Source organism: Parambassis ranga, chromosome 9 (assembly GCF_900634625.1).
Source record: "Parambassis ranga chromosome 9, fParRan2.1, whole genome shotgun sequence".
NCBI lineage: Eukaryota > Metazoa > Chordata > Actinopteri > Ambassidae > Parambassis > Parambassis ranga.
Window position 1 is genome coordinate 17809992 of NC_041030.1, and position 20860 is coordinate 17830851.

At 42.5% G+C, this 20860-nt stretch overlaps 1 protein-coding gene across 6 annotated transcripts; it reads left to right on the forward strand.

Moving 5' to 3' along the window:
* The first annotated feature begins 106 nt into the window (after positions 1–106).
* On the forward strand, positions 107–20739 carry atosb (atos homolog b). 6 transcript variants are annotated; one of them, XM_028414638.1, is made up of 11 exons: positions 107–425; positions 9357–9558; positions 13167–13354; positions 14691–14898; positions 15457–16798; positions 17815–17873; positions 18129–18228; positions 18444–18602; positions 19189–19257; positions 19405–19610; positions 19767–20739. In XM_028414638.1, the coding sequence occupies exons 5-11, from the start codon at positions 15626–15628 to the stop codon at positions 19918–19920; spliced, it is 1920 nt and encodes a 639-aa protein (XP_028270439.1). In that variant the 5' UTR covers positions 107–425; positions 9357–9558; positions 13167–13354; positions 14691–14898; positions 15457–15625; the 3' UTR covers positions 19921–20739. The 6 variants fall into 6 exon arrangements, with proteins under 6 accessions (XP_028270439.1, XP_028270440.1, XP_028270436.1 ...); XM_028414635.1 differs by lacking the exon at positions 107–425 and adding an exon at positions 8853–8954; XM_028414637.1 differs by lacking the exon at positions 107–425 and adding an exon at positions 8875–8997.
* Positions 20740–20860: the final 121 nt, after the last annotated feature.

A 20860-nucleotide genomic window follows, 5' to 3' on the forward strand; every position in this document is an offset into this window, starting at 1 on the left:
CGACCAATCGCTTAAATGACAGGTGCTCAGCTGGGCACCAAGCCCCGCCTCATATATATATTACCAGCGAACCCCGGAAACGTTTTCATTTAAAGGGACAGAGGAGGAATTTCAGGCAAAGGTTGAAACAACGAAAACAGCTGCGAACACAAAAAAAAGAGAGAGACAGACACAGAGAGGAAGGGACGTAACCAGCAAGCGAGCTATGTGGCAAGACAGAGTGGGAGGACGAGTCTGAAAACTGTCCGAATCTTTTATTGTATGCAGCTAACGGGTTTTAGCTTCGAAGGCGATTTTCGCTCTGCTACGTTAGCCACCTGGAAAAGCAGCAACACCACCGAAAGATAACAAAAAGGCCAAACTCCCAGACGACAGGAACGCGTCACTTCAGACTGCCTGTCCTTTTATCTCCGCATTTGTTTTAGGTGAGTAGACTAACTAATAATCTTCATATTTATGACATCCTAGCTTTATCTACATTTGTGTATTGTAATGTATTGTGGTAAAAGGACAAAGGTCTGTTTAAAGATGGATTTCAGAATAATGTATAGTTCAATGTTTCCATTCTGACCACACATAGTCATAATTGTGTTATTTGTAAATCTGTGCAAAGAAGAAGTGCCACTGGAATCCAGCCTAAGCCAGCTGATGACCTGACAGTAGCTTTGCAGGGTGTAGGGGGCGTTCCCCTGCTTTGTCTGCCTTCCTCACACTTTATGTGTGTGCATGCAGTCTGCAGGGACAAAGTGCTGGAAATACCATCCTATAAATCGCCATAATCGGTGCGTGTGTGTGCGTATGTCACCAAAATGCACATGTAAATCCATTATTTTTGCTATAACTGCGCACCCCCATGCGCTTCTGGGATTGTGCATACATATGGGCTATGCAGGAGGGAGGGATCAACCAGCAGCAGTGGTATATATCTGTGAGATTATGACTGTAGGTCAGCGGGCTGAGTGATGATGATCAGTGTAAAGCTTACAGGAGATAGGATAGCACTCTGTGCAGTCGGTGTATTGTTCCCTTTGATTGCACTTGGGAGTTGCATTGCATCATGTAGTGAAGATCAGACAGAGTATTGTCCCTGAAACCTATTAGTGAATATGGAGGATCTATAGACTGTTAAGAGTGTGTAATTATAGTGTTATCACCCCCCTCCCCCTTGTCCTGAGAAGCAGGGCATGATGGCATTGACATACACATTAGGCACACGTGTACACAGTCTCACACTGCACCACCCATTCAGCACACATGCATATGGGAATCTACCAGCTGTCTCACATGCATGTAAATAGAAGACACACACATATACACACTGCAGCAGCAAATCCGTCTGCAACTCATTTCTATCCCTCTCTCTTTCTCTCTTGCTCACTCTTGATTGTCCATGCTTTGCTCTGACAGCCACCCCCACCTCTCTGTCTGGTAGAAAGCAGTGTGGGCTTTGTCCTCAGCTGAGTGTGACGTCATGCAGATCTTTGCTGTAACCAACCCTAAAGGCAAAGGTGCACGTTGTTCAGCAAGCCCAAGGTCTGGACTTGTCCCATTGACAAGCACTCTTTGACTTAAGTGTACAAAGGCTGACGCACTGGGCAAATTCAATCTGTTCAGGTGAGACAGGGGAATTGTTTCATATCAAAAAGAAAAGTAAGGGACACAGAAACAGGAAGAATTAGTGTGGGGCCCTTTTAGCCTGAAAGAAAACTGCTCCAGGAAACCCTAACGATTTCCTGCCTGAATGTTACCCAGCTGAGTACATTGAATTAAGTGGAAGTGTAGTAATGAGTAACTTTGTTTTGTAAAATAGAGAGGCACTACCATCTAATTAGACTGCAGGGGTGATTATACTACATTCAATATGACACCGTAACAGTTCAGTCTGCATTCATGGGTTTTTCATGTGCTGCTGATCATATTAATCAGTTTAAGTGACACCATTATTCTTTGGTCACATGCAGATAGTGGTTACACTCTCTGGTAGCAATTCCATTTCATACCTGAGTGGTGGCGGTTCTTTGTATGTGTATACAAACTAGGGGGTGGCTATTAAATGCTTTGAGCTGATGAGGGTTTGTTGTCAGCCCTCCAATGGGTCTCTGCAGGATTTGATGTCAGAGATTACAGATGATTATGTGGGTTAGACCCAGTACTCAACACTGCTCTGGGGCTATATTGATCTCTAACATGTAAGCGTGGCTGTGCGTACAAGCACCTATTGTACTTTTATCCATGTCAAAACTAAATTACCGCTAAGGGTACAAGAAGGGAGTGAATAAATATTTTTGTAGAAGTATAGAGGAGTCACATCTGCTAATTTTTTTCTCTCCATTGCACAAGTTGTGATTGATAAGTTTGCGGTTGAAGGTAGTGCATCACATTACAAGATGTTTTCACATTCCATACATCATCTCACACCCCCCTTGGGCTGTCCATTTTTTTGCATTGAAATAGAGAACTAGAGTGTTGCATTTCGTCTCATTTAGCCCAGGGACAAAGCAGAGGGCGGTTGAGATGACAGATAAAATAAAGTGGTAATCTTGAATCACATCCTCATACCCAGAGTAAGGAGATTGTTCTGATTATCTTCTTCTGCAGTGGTCTGTTTTCAAGAGATAAAAGCATTTAAGGAATTCCATTTTTAAATGCATGTGTTTATATATGACCTCTGTTAATATCAGGTTATTTCCAAGCTCCTAAATTAGCCTGTACACTGCTTTGACCAATACTGCTTTTACACTGAAACCCTTGCTGTCACCCCTGGTCACACACACACACACACACATTAACTAAACCTAGCTTCAGGCTTACCATTAAAGGTCACATAGTCCACTTAACAGTCTGCCAATAAGGGGACGTAGTTAGTCCTCTTATAAACCTGCATCCCTATGCTTGTAACTGTGTTGTCCTGGCACTGTAGTTAGTAGATTAACTTATTTATAGACAGGTTAACAAAATGCCAATGATTTGAAGGATTTTACAGCAGCATGACCATCACAAAGAAAGCCTACTCGCCTTTATTCAAACACAGCTGACAACTGAAGTCCAGAGGGAGAGAGAGAGTGTGGAGGATGGCAAGGTGACAGTACCACCTGCTGAATAAATCAACATGGTTTGACATTACAGGCTGTGAAACAAAGCACTGTGATGTCCAGATCTGTACCATTTTATCTCTGGCTGACAACAACATTCCTAGCTGTACAAATACTAGGACATAAATTGTGAAGCAAAACTGCCAAACATTTACCATTTAGCTTAAACTCAATTGGTTAAATATGAAAAGTTTATATCCCTGCCTTTCATTTGGCATTTTCATTTTTTTAACATTTTGATTAAACATTTAATCTGTTATTTGAGAAAACTGTTGCCAGATCAATCCTTTTTTCGCTGTTGTAGCCCTAGTTTACCTGTTCATGTATTAGTATTTTACACATTTGAATCCTCTGTGCATTTAATATAATTTTAAACGTAATATCTTTGGCTTTAGGCTTGTTGGTCGGCCTATTTCTAATGCAGGGTTTGAATGCTTATAACTGAACACATCAGTGTAGTCTGTTGATGCAGTTTCCAGCATCAATGGTGTTTGTCTGTAGATATACTGTATATCTACTGACTGGTGTGGTGCATACCAGTCTGCACAGATCTTATCATGCTAAGACCTGTTCACTGTCTGCCCCACTCCCACTCGTCCTGTTCCTTTCTCCTCTTGCTTAGCATCAGTCCTTTTTCTGTGCTGCTTATACCTGTATCCGATCTTGTGGATGCAGGGTGTGTGTATGAAAGGCCTGGGTCTTTGCATGCATCATTTGTCATTTAAATGGACTTTTGTACAGAGTGAAAAATGTTAGGGGCAGTAAAAAGTAATGACCTTCAGGATGAGAAAACCAAAATGGAGAAAATGATTTTTTTTTTGCATTGGTATATACACTTTTAACAGGAGATTTATTACACAAGGCTGCACTTAGCCTACAGAAACAAGTAGAGCAGTTTATTATTAGAAAACATCTTTATTTGTTTGTTACTGTGGTGCATTAGTGTGTAATTCTATAAATGTTTTGTGGTGTATGTCTTGACTGGTCATGTGCGTGCAACTCATAAAAGGCATGGAAGAGCTTTTTTTGTACAAACTGCAGCAGTCCAAGTCCTTGGCAGGATCCCTTTTGGTTTGCGGCCTGATGCAACATGCAGAAGGACAAGCAGTCAGTCAGTTGGGCTGAAGTAAAGAGAGACAGGAAATGTGGGGAAAGAGGGGAGAGGAATGACATGCAGCAAAGGTCCAGCCAGCAGGGAGTCAAGTCAACATCTGACTTATTACCACTCAGCCCATACTGTGCACATGATTGAGTATTCACTGACACGCTGTCTCAGAATATGTAGGAGTCATATGGCATTATGTGCCCTATTAATACTGTAAAGATGGAGGAACCTGTGCGTGAAGCTCAGTGAGGTGGTGCTGCCCGTCACCATCATCCCTCTGCCTAACAGCAGGTCATAAATTTAGTATGTATAGTTAACACCATAATGCTAAGTATTAACACGTGTCCATCCATCACAGGAGCTTTGCCGCAGCCTTTGCCAAATGTTCACTATGGCTCCTTATAGCACAATTTGGTCCATTTTGGATGAAAAAGGTATACAGTTAACCAGTTATTCTCTAAAAACTACAGTTTTATTTGCTGCCTTGTTAATGTGATTGCAAAAGTCAAGTTCTGTTCTGTTTTTGCATGAAAAATCTACACTACCGTTCTACACTACCGCTAGTTCTATAGCTTTTCTGATCAGCAGTTCTGCTGTGCTTTAATAATTGCACATGGGTTTTCTAATTATTAATAATGTACCATTAGAACATAGAAATGATGGTTGCTGGAAAAGCGCCTCTGTAGATATTCCATTAAAAATCAGCCTTTTCTAACTAGAATAGTCATTTACCACATTAACGATGTCTAGACTGTATGTCTGTGTACTTTAATGTTATCTTCATTGGAAAAAAACATTTAAAAAAATAAATAATTAAAACACAGAGAAGCTACTATTATGACATTAAAATTTCTTATTATTAAATGCTGCTTAACAGTGAGTGAGTGAGTGAGCAAGCAAGCGACTGATGCCAGACCTCTCTCCCCCTTTACTCTCAAGGCCGAAGTGGATGAGACATTCTGTGTTTGTGCATCTGAAAGCATGCACTTATGCAATTTGTGGAATGTTTTGGTTCATTTTTTTTCTTATTGTGCAGTTGTTCACACACCTCCCACAAATGTAGGTGTAAATTAATTTCCCTGAGGGACCTTCTCAGGTTTATTAAAGGGATTAATGAAGTTTATTCTATTCTATTCTATTCTATTCTATTCTATTCTGTGTAAATGAGCTCCAACTGCTATCATAATCTCCTCCATCATCTACTTTGGCTAGTAATCTCCACCATCCACTATAGTAACCAATCATCAGTCAGATTGGCGGGTTAAATGGTGACAGTATACTGGTTAGCAAAGAGAGTGCTTCTCTTTCACAATCCAGATGGTAGCCTGAGTAGCATTCAGCCAATACAAGCCTGTATGTGTTGCACCATGCTGTGCAAGTTTCCCAAGCATGAAAAAGAATAAAAGGGATTTCATTAAAACTGAAGGAAGATGGGCAAGAAGAGGTACCCAAAGGCCACGAGGAGAGAGGAGGGTGAGAGAGGAGTAGGTGCAAAGACCAGCATTCAAATTTAGTGTGAAGGATTGAGGGCTGAGAGGGAAAAGAGGAGAGGTGGAGTGAGAGAGCGAGTTTCATTTCCTATCCTCCATGAATAGGCAGCATATTTCTCTGGAACATTCCATCCTCTGAGCTGGCCCGGCCTGTCACCAAGACTCAGGGTGCCACACTCCTCCCCATCTCTGCAGTTCTTCCCACTGCACTCAGACTCTCTCCCCACTATTTTATCATCACCTCATAATTTTGTCCTTTCCTCAACAAAAAGTGAGAAAACAGGAGTGTTATGTCTGAACCTTTTTGACCACACCATAAAGCTGCAGGAAAACATTCTGACATATCATTATTAAGAGAAGTGGATCATTGGAATAATATACATAGTTGATTCTTAGAGATATGTGGATTGGTGTAGATCGGAGGACCTGAGTCAACTGAATTACACCAAAGTGTAATTACGTCTGTGAGGAAATTTAATCATTGGAGGATACACAAAGAATCAAATAATCTCACAGTGCCAGTGCTTATTAGATTAAGAAATGAATGGTGGAAATTATTCCAGAGGTAGATGCAAGACATTGGAATTTTGCTTAAACACACATGTATGCAGACAGTTTTTTCCAGTTATATTCCCATTTAAATTGACTCTCTCTTCTCAGCTTGGTGAGTTTATGTATTAATACACAGCTGGTCAAAGACACCCACTGAGAGAGAAAGAATTCATCTCACCACATCTATTCAATGCTCTAGAAATGCAAACATCTTGCTAACTTTTAGATAAATAAGAATCAGTTTTACATTTGTAGCTTAAACTTTGTGTGCTGCAGGAGTGAAATAAAGGCTCCTATTAATGTCAATGGTGGACAAAAGCTGTTCACTATTTGTGTCTTCTTATAAGATTTATCTAGATGTTATTGTGAAACTATAGACACAGAACTCAGTTTTATAGAATACAGTTTGGAACCAGCATTGATCTGCATTTGCTGTGAACATTGCCTCAAGTGTATTGCATCTAACGTGATGTTTACTGTCACTAAAAGAAACATATACATATGTTTAACATGCGAACACACTTGCATACATGCCAATAGAAACAGATGCCAACACACTCAGGGGTCCATGCCTCTTTAAATATACTCAGTATTACACAGATACTGCCCCCCTCCCTTTCTCACATGCAGACAAATACACACACTTTCCTTTCCCACCCTTCCTCCACCTCTCCTCATCCCGTCCTCCTTTTGTTCTGTGAGAAAAACGCTCCATGACTTGGACCTTGTTTTTTTGTGATATTTAAAAGTGGTTATTTCTCTCAGATTTTTTTTCAATGGGTTTTAGGACTGGTAGAGTCAAATTGAAGCCATTCACTTTACTTCTCTTTGGAGCTGATGCCCCACCTCGAAACACAGCTGGTGTCACTTTGAGAGGCCTACAAAAACAAGGCTTGTGCATGCCGCAGCTGAAAGACCAACCCCAACGTTGTCATACATACATCGCAAAAAACACTGCCATGCGTTCAAGTCAGGATTGCATCAGTGTTTAATGGAATGTGAGTGAGTGTTTTCAAAGCATCCATCTCTTTAGCTGCACTCAGAGTGCCCTTGAATGGGGGAGGGTCTTTATATATAAGGCACACCCCTTTGACCAAGTATGCATTGGCTCTTAAAGGGACACAAGGGTTCAAGTGTGCATGTGTGTGTGTGTGTGTGTGTGTGTGTGTGTGTATTCTGAAACACAGGAAGTCCCCATTCTTTAAACTTTTATTGTTGTTGTTTTTTACAAGCTTTTCTGTCAAATGCTGCGGTCAGCCCTGTTTGACAGAAACCTCACCTAATTTACATCCTTGCCTGTCAGTTCCTACTCCACCTTCTACAAACTACACCCCCCATCCCCACATCTCTATATTTGGAGGTATACCGCTGAAGACGTGTCTTGTTTTTCAAACCTCCCCACTGCTTCACACACTCAAGAAGGCAAGAGTGATGTGCTTTTATACTTTTTATTTATTTACGTGATATTTAATGTATATTTTGAAAGTGCCTGACTGTGGGAAGTTTGGACAGTCTGACATTTCAATTTGTTAAATTATCTATTCTATTTTAATGTGAACTTGCTAATATGAATGAGAAGGGAGACTTGTTGAGATAATATACCAGCTCAGGAACTGGTCAGAATGCATTTTCTTTCTTGTTTTGGAAACAAACACAGGGTGTCACGCAGATGGAAACTGAGCAGGGAGTGACATAGAAAGCCGGTGACAGACTGAAACATTAAGAGATAGGGTGCTCCCAATGATGTGTGTGTTCTCACGTGTCTCAACCAGCACACATCTGATAACAAGTCAGACATGTAGTGTACCCAGGTGTGTGTGTGTCTGAGTGTGTGTTTGTGGGCTGGACTGTGCTAACTATGTGTTAAATATCTGCTCTTGACAGTTTTGTTTTTCACCTCTGTGCTTTAACTTGTTGAGTCTCCACCCACCGTATGTGTGTGAGAGGGATGACAGTGTGATGCACTGTGTGTACTTTAACCACACCACACTGTTTGAAATAGTTCTTGCGTAGTCAACATGCTGTTCCTTATTAGCTCACAGATGCCAAAGCGTTCACGCACACACACGTGCATGCACACACACAGTGAGCTGACGGCTGCTCCTGGTACTCAGCTGATAAACTTTTTCACATGCAATTCACTCTCTGTCTGTACTCCAGCCACAGATAAGGTTTCTGCTTTTGTGTGTGTGTGCAGGCTATAGGCACTGTGAAGATTTCATATTACACACACACAGTGTGGTTGGGTATCTGTGTATAAGAAAGGGTAAGGGTGATTTGCATTGATGTTAATATCATCATTCTCTTGCAGATTATCTCCTTGATTTACTTTACTAGACACACAACCACACACGTCTGGGTTTAAATTTGTGCACAAAACATACTTAAAGCCAATCCAGACATATGACAAACACATTTTGGTGAAAGTACTCTTTCCTCTTATGCAGAACAGACCAAGCTGGAGCAGGTGGGTGGGCTTGTTACTCCCTGTACCTCCTTCCCTTTCTTTTCACTCCTTGCTCCCAGCCAATCAGGACATGAGCTAATACAGCTGACCGCCCCTTTTCTCTAGCCAATGAGTTTCCCGTGTGCACCCCCCACCACCACCTCCACCACTCTTCCATCCGCTGTATGCCTTCACTGCTGAGTGAGCAAAGCACGCCTCGCTCTATCAGCTGAGAGGAAACCAGCAGAAAGAAAACACACACCGAGAGGGTAGGAAAGCGAGAAAGCGCTGAAAGGAGGGGCCTAAAATGAGGTAGAGGAAGAGAAGTGAGAGTGAGGAAGAGGAGAAATGGGAGGAGAGAGGGAGCGATAGCATGTGAAGAAGCTATTGTACTCCAGATACTTTGGAGGTGTGCGACTGATGAAGGAAGAGTGGGGGCAGTTTGAAAGAGAAAAGAACAGGGGAGGGTAAGAGCGAGACAAATGGGGGCTGTGAGTTGTTGATGGGTTTTTGATTTGTGTGTGTGTGTAACTGTGAGTGAAGTGAGGCAGATAGAAAGAAAACAAGATACAGAGAGAGCAGCAGTGCAAGCTGTTAGAGATCCTGACAAAACGAGCAGAAGGAAGCAGAACAACTTCACTTGTCTGTCTTTCTCAACACCACCTATTCAGGAGGAAGGAAGCAAAGAGAGACAACAAAGCGGAGTGTCGGGAGACATGATGAAGGCAGACTGACCCAGTGGAAGCAGAAAAGCAGAAACACAGAGGAGGACAGAAAGAGTGTCAACCATCCAGCCACCAGACCAAAGTAAAAGGAAGGAAAGAGAGAGAGACAGAGTGAGACAGCGAGATAAGCCCAATCTTTTCTGAGAGGGTGAGTGTGACGGGTTTTGCTGCTGTCAAGTGTGTACTAATACTGCTCCTGTAGATTGCTGTCATATTGTCAGCTGGGCTCAGATGACTCAACGTCTCCAAAAATGGCCACATGAAAGGCAGACAGGCAGATAGGCAGGCAAACATACAGACAGAGGGAGGGAGGGATAGACAGAAAGAGACCCAGTGTCAAACAGCATTCTCAGCAACTATGCTACTGAGCCAGCTTAGTTTAGACTGCCACGGCCTGAGTGCTTGGTGCAACACTGTCTCGCTTAGAGGTTTATCAGTTTCAGTCAACTTCACCTATCTGCTTCTGCTGCTTTCTGTCTTTCTTTGCCACTTCCTGTCTTCTGTCTTTGCGTTACAAACTCACAGTCAGCTGTCATTCTATCCTCTCACAGACAGGGGCTCCTGTAATCTAGTCAACAGCTGATTGGAACATCTAGCAACTTTTTGTGTATGGGAAAGTGCAAATAAGTGTGCATGAGCATGTGTTCATCTATGCGTGTTTATCAGCCTCCAGGCACATTACAGGCCTGGGAGTAGCTCGGGTGGGGATCTGCTAAAACTTGATGAGACAATCGGGGCCTTTGGGAGGCTGCTAACATCATGCTGATGCTATCATGCCTCTGTTGTAGTCGGCTGCATGTGAAGGGGGGATTGAGGACACAAGGAGGGTAGAGGGCAGCTGAGCAACTAGAGCTATGTGTTTTTACAAAAGGCCCATTCAAGATGAGTGCTTAAGGAATGAGCACTTATGGAAAAGAAATTATTTCATATTTAACCCGATGGAGAGTTAATTCCAACTAAATGGCCCTTTTTCCTTAACTACAACTTCTAAGAAGTACTTTTACATAACACCGTCTTTATGTTTAGTGTGTAAATAAAAACTTCCTAAGTAACAGTTGTCAGGAGAACACAGAGAAACTAAAGTACGGATGCCTTTCTTTGTTGCATTTCAAGTCAAAAATCTAAATTCAGAATCAGTTAAATTGCTTGGTACTGCCTTTCCCTTTGTGATGTTTTTCTTAACTGCAGGAAGATGTAATTGGGCTGTAAATGGAGTGCTGTCTGTGAGTCTTGTGTTTTTGTGTGCATACATCCATGTGGCGTTTGGGTGTTGTGATGAATATACACGGGTCAAATGTCAGGCTATTTTCTGAGGATGGGTGCTGGCTGTGAACTCTGCCCTCATCACCTCCATACATTTTACTGAGAGTGTGTTTCTGGGTCAGAGTTGTCAGCTTCACACCAAATGACATGTTTCTGTACATTTTTGTGGGAGTGAAGTGTGTTTTATTCCACCCATGTGCAGCTTTTCAGCGTTTACAGGGAACAGGGACCTTAGTGTGCTTTTGCCTTAATTTACTGCAGGTTTTTTGTTATATAGATCAGGGCATTCTTTGCCTTACTGTCAGGCTTTCACCCCTGACACCTCCACTGTCATGATGATGAAATTATCCTAATGTGACCACAGTCTTTTTTGACCTGAGGGATGCTCACATTCTGGTGCTCATGCATAGACTGTTGTGCAAACGCTCACACATAAACAAATTTCAACAGACCTCTCCAGCTCAATATCCTGCATGACGTTTATCTTTCGAACAGGGTGTTTAACACCACAACGAGCCTGTCTCATGTCAAAGGTATTGAACCATTTGACCCAAGTCCACATGCAAGGTTGTAAATATTTGGTTCAGATACCCCTGTGAACTTGAATTTCTGTTGTGCAATTATTGAATCATTTTATTTGCAGTTCTCAAAAGACTCAAAACTCAAAAGAATGTTTTTTTGTCATATTTTTGTTGTAAAAAAACAGATTCGCAATAGTTTCCCACAGCTGCTTTTGTCAGTTGTTTAATAAAATATCTCAGAACTGCTGGTTTATGTTCAGCAGCCATGAACACCCTGAGTTGGCCCTGACACTGGGGGGGCTCTGCATGTTCCTGCTCTATTTATACCTTCCCTGGGGTCTTTGACTGGGCTGTAGTCTCTGTCTTTCACTCGTTCTCTATCTCACGTCTCTCTCTTTGCTTGTTGAATTCTGTCAGGTGTTTCTCATTCCTTTGCCTGTAATGTTGTCACTACCAACCTCACTCTGTCTCTTGGTGAAGGTCTATTGGCTGGTGCAGTTTCATCAAAGCTGCAGATGGATTGGCAAGATTGCACCTGGCCTGCTAATGATAAATAACACTTTAGTACTTAATTTCACTAATGTTCTGTCTGTGCAATGTGTAATAATTGCTGCACAACTGTAATAGACTGAATACATCCTATTTCTTTTTGGCTAAATTGGTCAACTGAAGCAACAAGAAGCAAGTTTGCAAACATAAAGTGTCTGTGTGTGTACAGTTGGTTTTTCATTGCCATGCCTTCTGTAAGTAGCACACTGTAGCTGTGCACTGATCGTGTGCACATTACACAGATCACAAATCAGATGCTGCAAGTAGATTAGAGAAGAATATGAGAACATATCGCAGGGGGAGGTGTGAGTGTAATAAAACCACAACAACATTCAGTGATGCAGGGATAGAGGTCCCAACTTCTTAAGCCTGAATTGGCACTCTTACCCAGCAACTTGAAACATTTGTGGGGGTAATGCCAGAGAAGTTACCCTCCTATGTTGGATCAAACTTGAAAATGGCCAGGCAGCCTTTACTAGCCTCCTGCTCGGCTGGCTCAAAATAAGGCCAGAAATCAAGTGGGACCTATCAGAGCACCTTTGGGTGATCCCAGTGAGCTCTGACATGGGCAATAACTATAAATACTACCTACCATTCTTGCACACACCCCACCACACAGAAAAGCGGAAGGAGGTGGTTCCTCGTAGCATGATGATACTGTATGTACTTCATGGTGCTTACCTTTTGACATTTTACTTGGTAATGACATTAACCAGACACCCCCAGGCACAGGTCTGGTTTGGCACTCCAAGAAAAAATTTAATTAAGTTTAATTAAGTTCTTAAATGTCAGTTTTTTGGTTGAAATATCTCATCACTACAGTCAACTACCTATGGTTGCTTTGGTTCATACATTGGACTTAACCACCATGTGCTGAAATTTTTTGGCTGTATGTCCACATCTCATGGAGGGCAGCCATTTTGATTTGTTTGATGGTATTTTTTTGGAGGAGCATCTTCGCTGGTCTCCCCCTTCTTCCACAGCCCCCCTACACTATCCAGCCACCCTCCCTCCCTTTTTGTTAGCTTTGCATCTCTCTCTCTCTCTCTTTCCCTCTTTGTGGCCAGGCACAAAGGAGCCGTTATCCTTGGACAACTGGTTGCCACGGTGACAGCTCGCTGCGACCCCCCTCCGCATTCTCAAATTCTGGTCCAAGTGGGTCGGGGAACGACCCACTTCTCTAGCACCACTTAGTGCCAAAATTAACTTCAGGAGTGACTCCTCCATGTTTGATCCTCAACTCAGATTGACAGAAAAGCAGAAATTCTGATTTATTAAATCTGATTTGGACTTTTTGACTTGCTAACTGCACGTGTGAGTGGTTTGCCAATGGCAATTCTGTGTCTGGTGAAAATAATTTAAGTGCAGCCAACTCTCTAAACCACTATTTTTGTTTTGTCTTTGTGTCTTTCTGCCTCCTTAGGGATTCCTGGGTGGAATGAAGCTGTCATGATGCCACAGTTATGCCACACCTCATGCCAAGGTGACCAAGGAGGGTGTGTCTGGCTACCGGCCAACCACAAATGGGGCCCCAGTAAAGTTACAACCAACTTGGATTCAGAGATATTTTTTCTCAAGAGCCTCCGGTGTCACTGACATTCTGCACCTCTGGTAGGCTTTAGTCCAGATGATGATTTGATCCACATTCCCATGGGCTGATCAGTCTCTATTATATGTATTATAATGTTTATTTCCTAAGAAAAAATGTCTACCAACTAGGCTTGTGCAAAATCGTATCGTGTGCAATTAATCGTCAGAAAAACTGTAATCGATTAATATTTGCCACTTATCGATTACGGCGATTAGTGCCTCGTCATGATGACGCATTTTTGTGTGCGGCGTACTCTCACCATCACCCGCGCACATGTGAGCCCACAATAACAATAAAAAGGCAGTGGTGTTCAGTTAAATAATGCGGAGCAGCACGTTTCTAACATAAGTTCAACGTCTGTCACCATAAGCCCGAGCACGAAGAAAGCCGAAGAAAGCCGAAGAAAGCGCAACGAGGACACAACACTACACTACAGCTGTATATAGTGCCGCGACATGCATTAGGTGAAGCGTGGCGCGTTGGTTGTTGCTATAGTAACTGAATTTTTGCTCGTATCAAAGGAATAAACTCCGATCTTTATTTACGGACTCCATAGCAACATAGGAAACATTACAACAGCGAAGTCTCCTCCAGCAGATATTGGAAAGAATTCCACTCAGCTGAGAATCCGCGATACGTTTAGTCATTGTGCTCCTTACGACCAAACGAAGCGCTGGAAGAACGTAACGTAGGTTGATTTGCACAGACACACATTTAAATGTGAAATTGTCCGGTTTGTTTATTTGTTTGTTTTTTCTTCCGCTGTTCTACAGTCTGAGTGAAAACATGCTCTAGTGTGGGACATATTCCAGTCACAGGTTCATTTGAAATAATCACTGATGTGACTTTTCTGAACTTTGTTTGTCTATTTGTCTGTTTAATTTTAATGTTGACATGCTTTGTGACCTTAAGATAAAAACATTTGAAGGACAAAGTTACTTTAAATGTTTGCTTCATTATTATTTTGAAGCAGTTTGTGCCTCAATATTATCAATACATATTTCCATGGCTGGTTGGTGCCTAATCACCAGCTTAGCCTGTTGTGAATGAAGTAGTTAACTTGACTGATGATTTGTCAGTATCATGCTAGAACACTGTGCCAATTTAGAGTCAAAAACATGTAAGTGCAACTGTCATCAATTAATCGTCAAATTAATCGTTATCGGCTAAATGCCACAATTAATCATGATTAATTTTTTTGCCAATATCGCCCAACCCTACTACCAACTAATTAAAGTTAACGTGCTAATTCGTGGAAGTGTGTCAGTGGTTTTCACCAAGAACATGCTTAAAATTCCTTTCTTAAAATCTTGTCTCCACAAGACAAAACCACCAAACCATTTTCCTTCTCCTCAGGTTATATAGCCAACGTCCTTCTCACCTGCTCCCTCTGGAGTTCTTGTTGTTTCCTGTTTACCTGTCTTGGGATGTTGCGGTTGTCTTGTGGCAGCTGCCATGGAGATAGAAGAGTTCATTTAGCAGGCCATTTTACATGCAGCCGTCAGATGCTGTGCCAGATACAGCTTGTCCACTTGGGCAGAATTAGACAAGGACAAGCACAGAGGTAAGATCCTGATCTTGGGTTTTGCATTATTTAATTAGTGAAATTAGGTTAATGCCTTGCCTATCTGATATTATTTATACTACAATATAAAAAGTGCTGTATTTTCATATTTAAACGCGCAGAGGTTAGAATAGTGTTTAGAATTTAACTAATCATAAGGTAACCTAGTTCCCCGTCTGCTTTAGTTGCAAGGATATTTTCCTAGGGGCAAAAAAAGTTTTACTGCCCGCAGCTTGTTCAGATAATACTAGGACATAGTAAAGTCATGACATGTCTTTAAAGTTAAGTGCAAAGTGAGTGTGTCAAACCCAATAATCAGAGAGATGCCATTCCTTTCCAGCACAATAAAGAAAAAAGCTTCAAGGGCATCATGCAGTGTGGATTTTTACGTGTTTTTCATAAAAGCTGGCATCTTTTTTTAATTACATATTTCTGCATTTATTATGAGATAAAAGGAGAATAGGTGTGACATCTGTGTAAAAGTAGTCTCATCATCAGAAGCAAGTGGAATTAAGTAATGCATTATATTGAACCTAAGATGTGTTTTGTGCTTCTCAGGTGCTGTGTGGCTCAGCTTCCTGATTCACACAGTGTGACATCACAGCAGGAACTATAGGACTTCCTGTTCCTGTGGAACATCTTGCTCTGCCTCCTGGCACTTGCGAGGACCTACTTGACCTTGTTGCACAAAAGATAGTTAAGACTCTTATTCTCTAGCAGCAAGACCATGCGGCACATTCACGTGGAGTTAGCCCACAAAAAGGCTCCACTTGAGCTTCCAGCACAGGAGGGGGACCTGCCTCCATCTACACCACCATCACAGGGCCTAGAGCCTGTAGTCAGACCAGGGGCACCCAGGCATTTTGACCAAGAGGACTTGAGGCTTCAAAAAGTCTACCAGCTCTCCATTTTCTCCCAGTTGGGGGGATTTTCTACCCCCACCGAATCCCACACTGATACCCAACAGAGGCCTGTACGGATGGGTGTGAAAAGGGGATTAGAGGAGCCTCAGCTGACTCATAAGCGACCACACCTAGATGACACCTCAGACAGAGAGGGGCTGGAGGGCGGGGTGCTCTGTGGGCCAGCCCCAGCTCAAGGCGTTGGAATGGGACTAGCAGTCGGCCCTACTGGGCCTGGTTCTTTGTACTCTTGTGTACAGATGGAGCACAGAGACTCTGAAGGGGGCCTGTCACCCAGATCTCCACCCCTCTCCCCAAACCACAACCCATCACGACGCCCAGCTCAGCACAATCATGATAGGCCCATTCCTGATGTATTTGCACCACTCTCACCTAAATCGCCCCCTATGTGTGACCCACATGGGCATCTTTGTGATCAGGGCCATTCCCTTGGGAGCTCAGGTAGGACCGAGCAACCTAATGGGGCCCGCACACCAACGCACTCTCTAGGTAGCCCTGGAAATGACAACTGTAGTAATGGCTCATCTGGAGGCCAGCCCAGCCAGTTGTCCACATATGAAAGTCCCAACCCTGCCAGCCCCACCAGTCCTCCAGGTCCTTTCTCGCCCCCACACCACACAGAGCTGCAGGAACCAGGGGAGGCCACTGAATGGGATGTTGGACTTGAGTCCTCCCCCCCTGAACGAAGTGCCACCCAGACTGCCTCCTCCTCTAACGGATTGGCTTCTTGGGAGAAAACACCCAGCAGTAATGGCCACCGTCTATTTTCTGGAGGCCACTGGCCAGCCAAAAAGAGGTTGCTGTCCCCAAATGATACGGGGGAGTCATGCTCAGAAGATGAGGGACCCTCCACATCTAAGAGAAGCAGGCTGTCATTGCTGGCTCCGGGGCTTGGGCCAGCTTCATGTCGTAGCACTGATGCTAAAGCTGCCCCTTACTGGAACCACCTGCTGCCCTCTGCATGGGACCGGCCTAAGGTTAGTACAGTCTTATGCATCAGTATCAAAATGTTTCTTTACGAAACCTATTTTTTCCCATTGTACATTAAAAAAAAGTATGCTGTGGCTTTTAAAAGTTTCAATACAGTCTACAGTCTAATACAGTAAAAGTGAAAGAATGAAATGATGGCTGCCTCATTATCACGCCACACTGGAACAGGCAGAGCAGCTCCAGAATAAAGCCCATTGAGGGAGGGTCCATTGTTCCCCCACATGCTGTGTCTCTCATACACATGCATGCACATAAACACACACACACACACACGTATGTACATCCTGCTTAAAATGGTTCTGGAAGTGAATTGCCCATTTTTGAACATTGGGAGGCCAGAAAGAGCTTTGAGTGTGTGACTTTTGTGGGACGGCGTGTGTGCTAATGGTGACAATAGGGTTCACTAGTTTGGTGGTGAGATCATTGTGGCTACAGGTGTTCAGTGTAGGTGTGAGGGAAGAACAGGAAGGGACAGATAGATGTAAGAAACAAGACAGAGACACAGAGGACAGTGGAAAGGAAGAGGTTAGGAAAAAGAGCAGGGAATACTTCAGGTAAATACTGAGGCCAGATTGTGCTAAAATGTCTTATGAAGATTTAACAGACTGTGACGACGAGGTGAAAAGCTGACAACGAACTTTAAGCTCTGTAGAGAGCCATGGTAACCAAGAGGTTCTAGCTAATATTATTAATAATTCAACCATGAGTGAAAGTTTTGCTGTGAGCCAGTGGCAAACAGCTAGTTTGGATTTAGCTAGCGAGCAGTTATTTGACAGTTGGGTCTCCTTTGCCATGAACGGAAGTCTGGAAATGGGAAATGTCAGTGCACGTGACACAGCGTCCAATAGTCCGTGCTCAGTAAGTAAAAGGACACTTCAGACACACAATTACACCTCCTCACAGCACCATGAAAACACAGGCATTTGTTCTATATCAGCTTGTCAGAGAGAGAATTGTGCGGATATTTAAGAGATGAAAACAAATGTTGTCTTCGTTTTTTCAGACTGCCACAGATTGTACAAGATCAGGGAGACGTCTAAAGAACGGGCTCCGATTAAAAAGGTGAGTCACCCATCATGCTTGCAATCCTGTAATCACTCATATTAATTTAAAATAGATATGCGAGAAAGGGATCATGAGAACTAAATTTAAACTGACTTGACTTCAGCAAACGTCAGTTAAAAAAAAAGAGGTGGAAGTGTTGTGTGTCTGGACTTAAATGTTTACGCATGTCAAATGCGGGTTAAGACCAAATTAGTGTAATTTTTACCACTAACCACTGGTCTGTTTTGTGTGTTTATTCATGGTCATATTTAGCCGGCAGCTGCGCAGTGGCAGGCATACAGACACTGCTCGCTCCACACGTTCCAGCCGGCCTTCATCCTCCATCAGCAGATCACTACTCGGCAACTTTGAGGTGCAATTTTATTTTAACTTAATTGCAGCACCCCAAATGTTAACACATTTCTAGGTGGAGTTGGTAGGGTCTCTTAAAAACATGCTTTTTTAGGCACTTCATTGTAATTGAATGCAACAGCTGGGCTATAATACCCATGTACCTCGGCAGCTTTAATGGGCTCCTGTTCTATGACAATGACTACAACCTCCTTCTCTGCCTCTTGTGTGTCACAGGAGTCGATGCTGAAGGGACGATTTTCCCCTTCAGGCCGCATCGAGGGCTTCACAGCAGAAATTGGTGCCAGCGGTTCCTATTGCCCGCAGCACGTCACCCTGCCTGTGCAGGTTACATACTACGACATCTCAGAGCACAGTGCACCCTCACCCTTCCTGGTCAGTCTGTGTGGCATGTGTAGGCATGTGATGCATTTCTCCCTTCAGTCCTGTATATATTTCAGCTTGATGCTATACATTCATGACATGTATAGAATAAGAATCAAGAACAGTATTATTATGGAGACAACTTTATTCTTATTTACCAGAAGTACCATTTGAAATCCAGCTGTTTTCGCTTTCTCAGATTCATGCCTCATGTTGTCTTTGAACGTTTCTGTATAAAAGTGAATGTTGGACTTCTTTGATTCACTTCTTTCACTTGTTAGCATTTTATAGAATATGACTTCCTTTGTAGCTGCCTTTGTAACCACAGCTATTTATGTTGTTTCATTTAGCAGTTTTTGTGTGTGTGTCTGTGTGTTTGTTGTTTTTGAAGATAAATCTGCCTTTTCTACAATAGATCAATCCAAAAAAAGAGGAAATTGCTTTTGTGGCACTGCCGTCATACTTCTGCTTCTTATAAGATTTATTTCAGTGCACATAATCCTGGTTTTGATGTAGAGAGTCACAGCTATTAAAATGTACCAAAAACTTGGAGATGTGGCTCCTCTGCAGTCATGAAATGTCTCTCTCCTCCTCACAGGGCGTGATATCCCTCGAGCCTCTTGGAAAGAAAGGATACAGCATACCCAAAGCAGGGACCATTCAAGTGGTACGTTGATTATTCATATATATATATATATATATATATATATATATATATATATATATATATATATATATATATATATATATATATATATATATTCTATGTGTTGTCTCATATCGATGCTAACACTGGTGTGATAAATCTCCTCAGACCTTATTTAACCCAAACAAAACTGTGGTGAAGATGTTCCTGGTGACCTACAACTTTAGCGATATGCCCGTCAATCACATGACCTTCCTGCGCCACCGCATCTTCCTGGTGCCAGTCGAGGATGGGGTTGAGGGTAAAGGAGAGGGGTCTCCAGGCTGTGGGGTTCTAGACAGAAAGAAGATTCTCTGCTACCTGATACATCTCAGGTATGAGGATATGGTTTTCCTCAGCTGCATGTCTTATGTGCTTCTTTTTTATATTTTATATTATTATATATAATATAATATAAATAATTTCTAAGCTTAGATAGGATTGCAAAAAAAAAGTCATTTTCTGACTTCCTTCTGTTCTAACTTCCTCAGATTCCAGAGCTCCAAATCTGGGAAGATCTACTTGCACAATGATATACGGCTGCTATTCTCCCGTAAATCCATTGAAGTGGACACAGGGATCCCGTATGAGTTGAAATCTTTCACCGAGGTGCCAAGAAACCCTAAATACTCCCCCCGTGTGTGACCCCAGCCCTGACTGTTTGATGCTCCCAAATGCCAACGCAGCCCCTTCCTGTTCTTCCTAAAGAGGAGGGAGGGAAACAGACAGACTGCTAAGAAGAAGAAAAAAAGGACACGAAACTTGATTAGACTTGATGAGACACGCCACAAGCACACAAAGACACACATGCACCTCTGATGCAGTGTTGGTCTTTGGAAAAGTCCACCTTTTTATGCATGTTTTCTCCATTGAAAAATAAGATATGGACAGAAAAATGGCATTCCTTGTGGTCATCTAAAAACATTAAATATAACAGATTATATTATGTGGCGGTCCAACATGCATTCAATCAAAAGAAGGACTTTTTCAACACCTTCATCTGTACAAAGAACTGCACACACACACCAAAACAGACAAGACTCATGCACATCACATACTACAAGTGTCACAGCAGAAACACTTCTGGTGGCAACTCTCTGAGTTCAGTGTTAACATGCATGCCTTGTGACTTAAACACCTGAATTTTCCTCTAGTGCCGTATCACACTGTCCTTCACTCTGCCTGCAGCTCCAACTGTCTGATCGGACCAACAGTTGTTGTTGCTGTTTGATTAGAAGCCACAGACAACAGATATCCCTCATTGTGTGTAGGTAGTATATGTGCTACACCTTCTGACAAGTAGAGAGGAGACACAAACACTAGTGAACGTGAAGGCTGACAAATAATTGACTGGATATCTTAAAATATGATATAAAACAGTGTGATTTGACCAAGCTCAGGACATCTGTTGAAGAAAAAAAAAAGTATTTTTGCCATTTCACTGTACAGACCACTGTGTACACATGTCATAAAAAAACATGGGAATCCAGTTCATCTTATGTAGCCAGACTGAGGGACACTGTGCTGTTTTCTTTTTTTTTTCACTTATTTTATAGATTTTGTTCAAAACAGATGTTGGAGCAGA

Excerpts from the sequence above, each read along its gene's own strand:
- atosb (XM_028414638.1), top strand. The coding sequence starts at position 15,626 with ATGCGGCACATTCACGTGGAGTTAGCCCACAAAAAGGCTCCACTTGAG. Across the intron at positions 17,874-18,128 it reads AACGGGCTCCGATTAAAAAG|CCGGCAGCTGCGCAGTGGCA; the intron begins GTGAGTCACCCA and ends GGTCATATTTAG. Across the intron at positions 18,229-18,443 it reads CACTACTCGGCAACTTTGAG|GAGTCGATGCTGAAGGGACG; the intron begins GTGCAATTTTAT and ends TGTGTGTCACAG.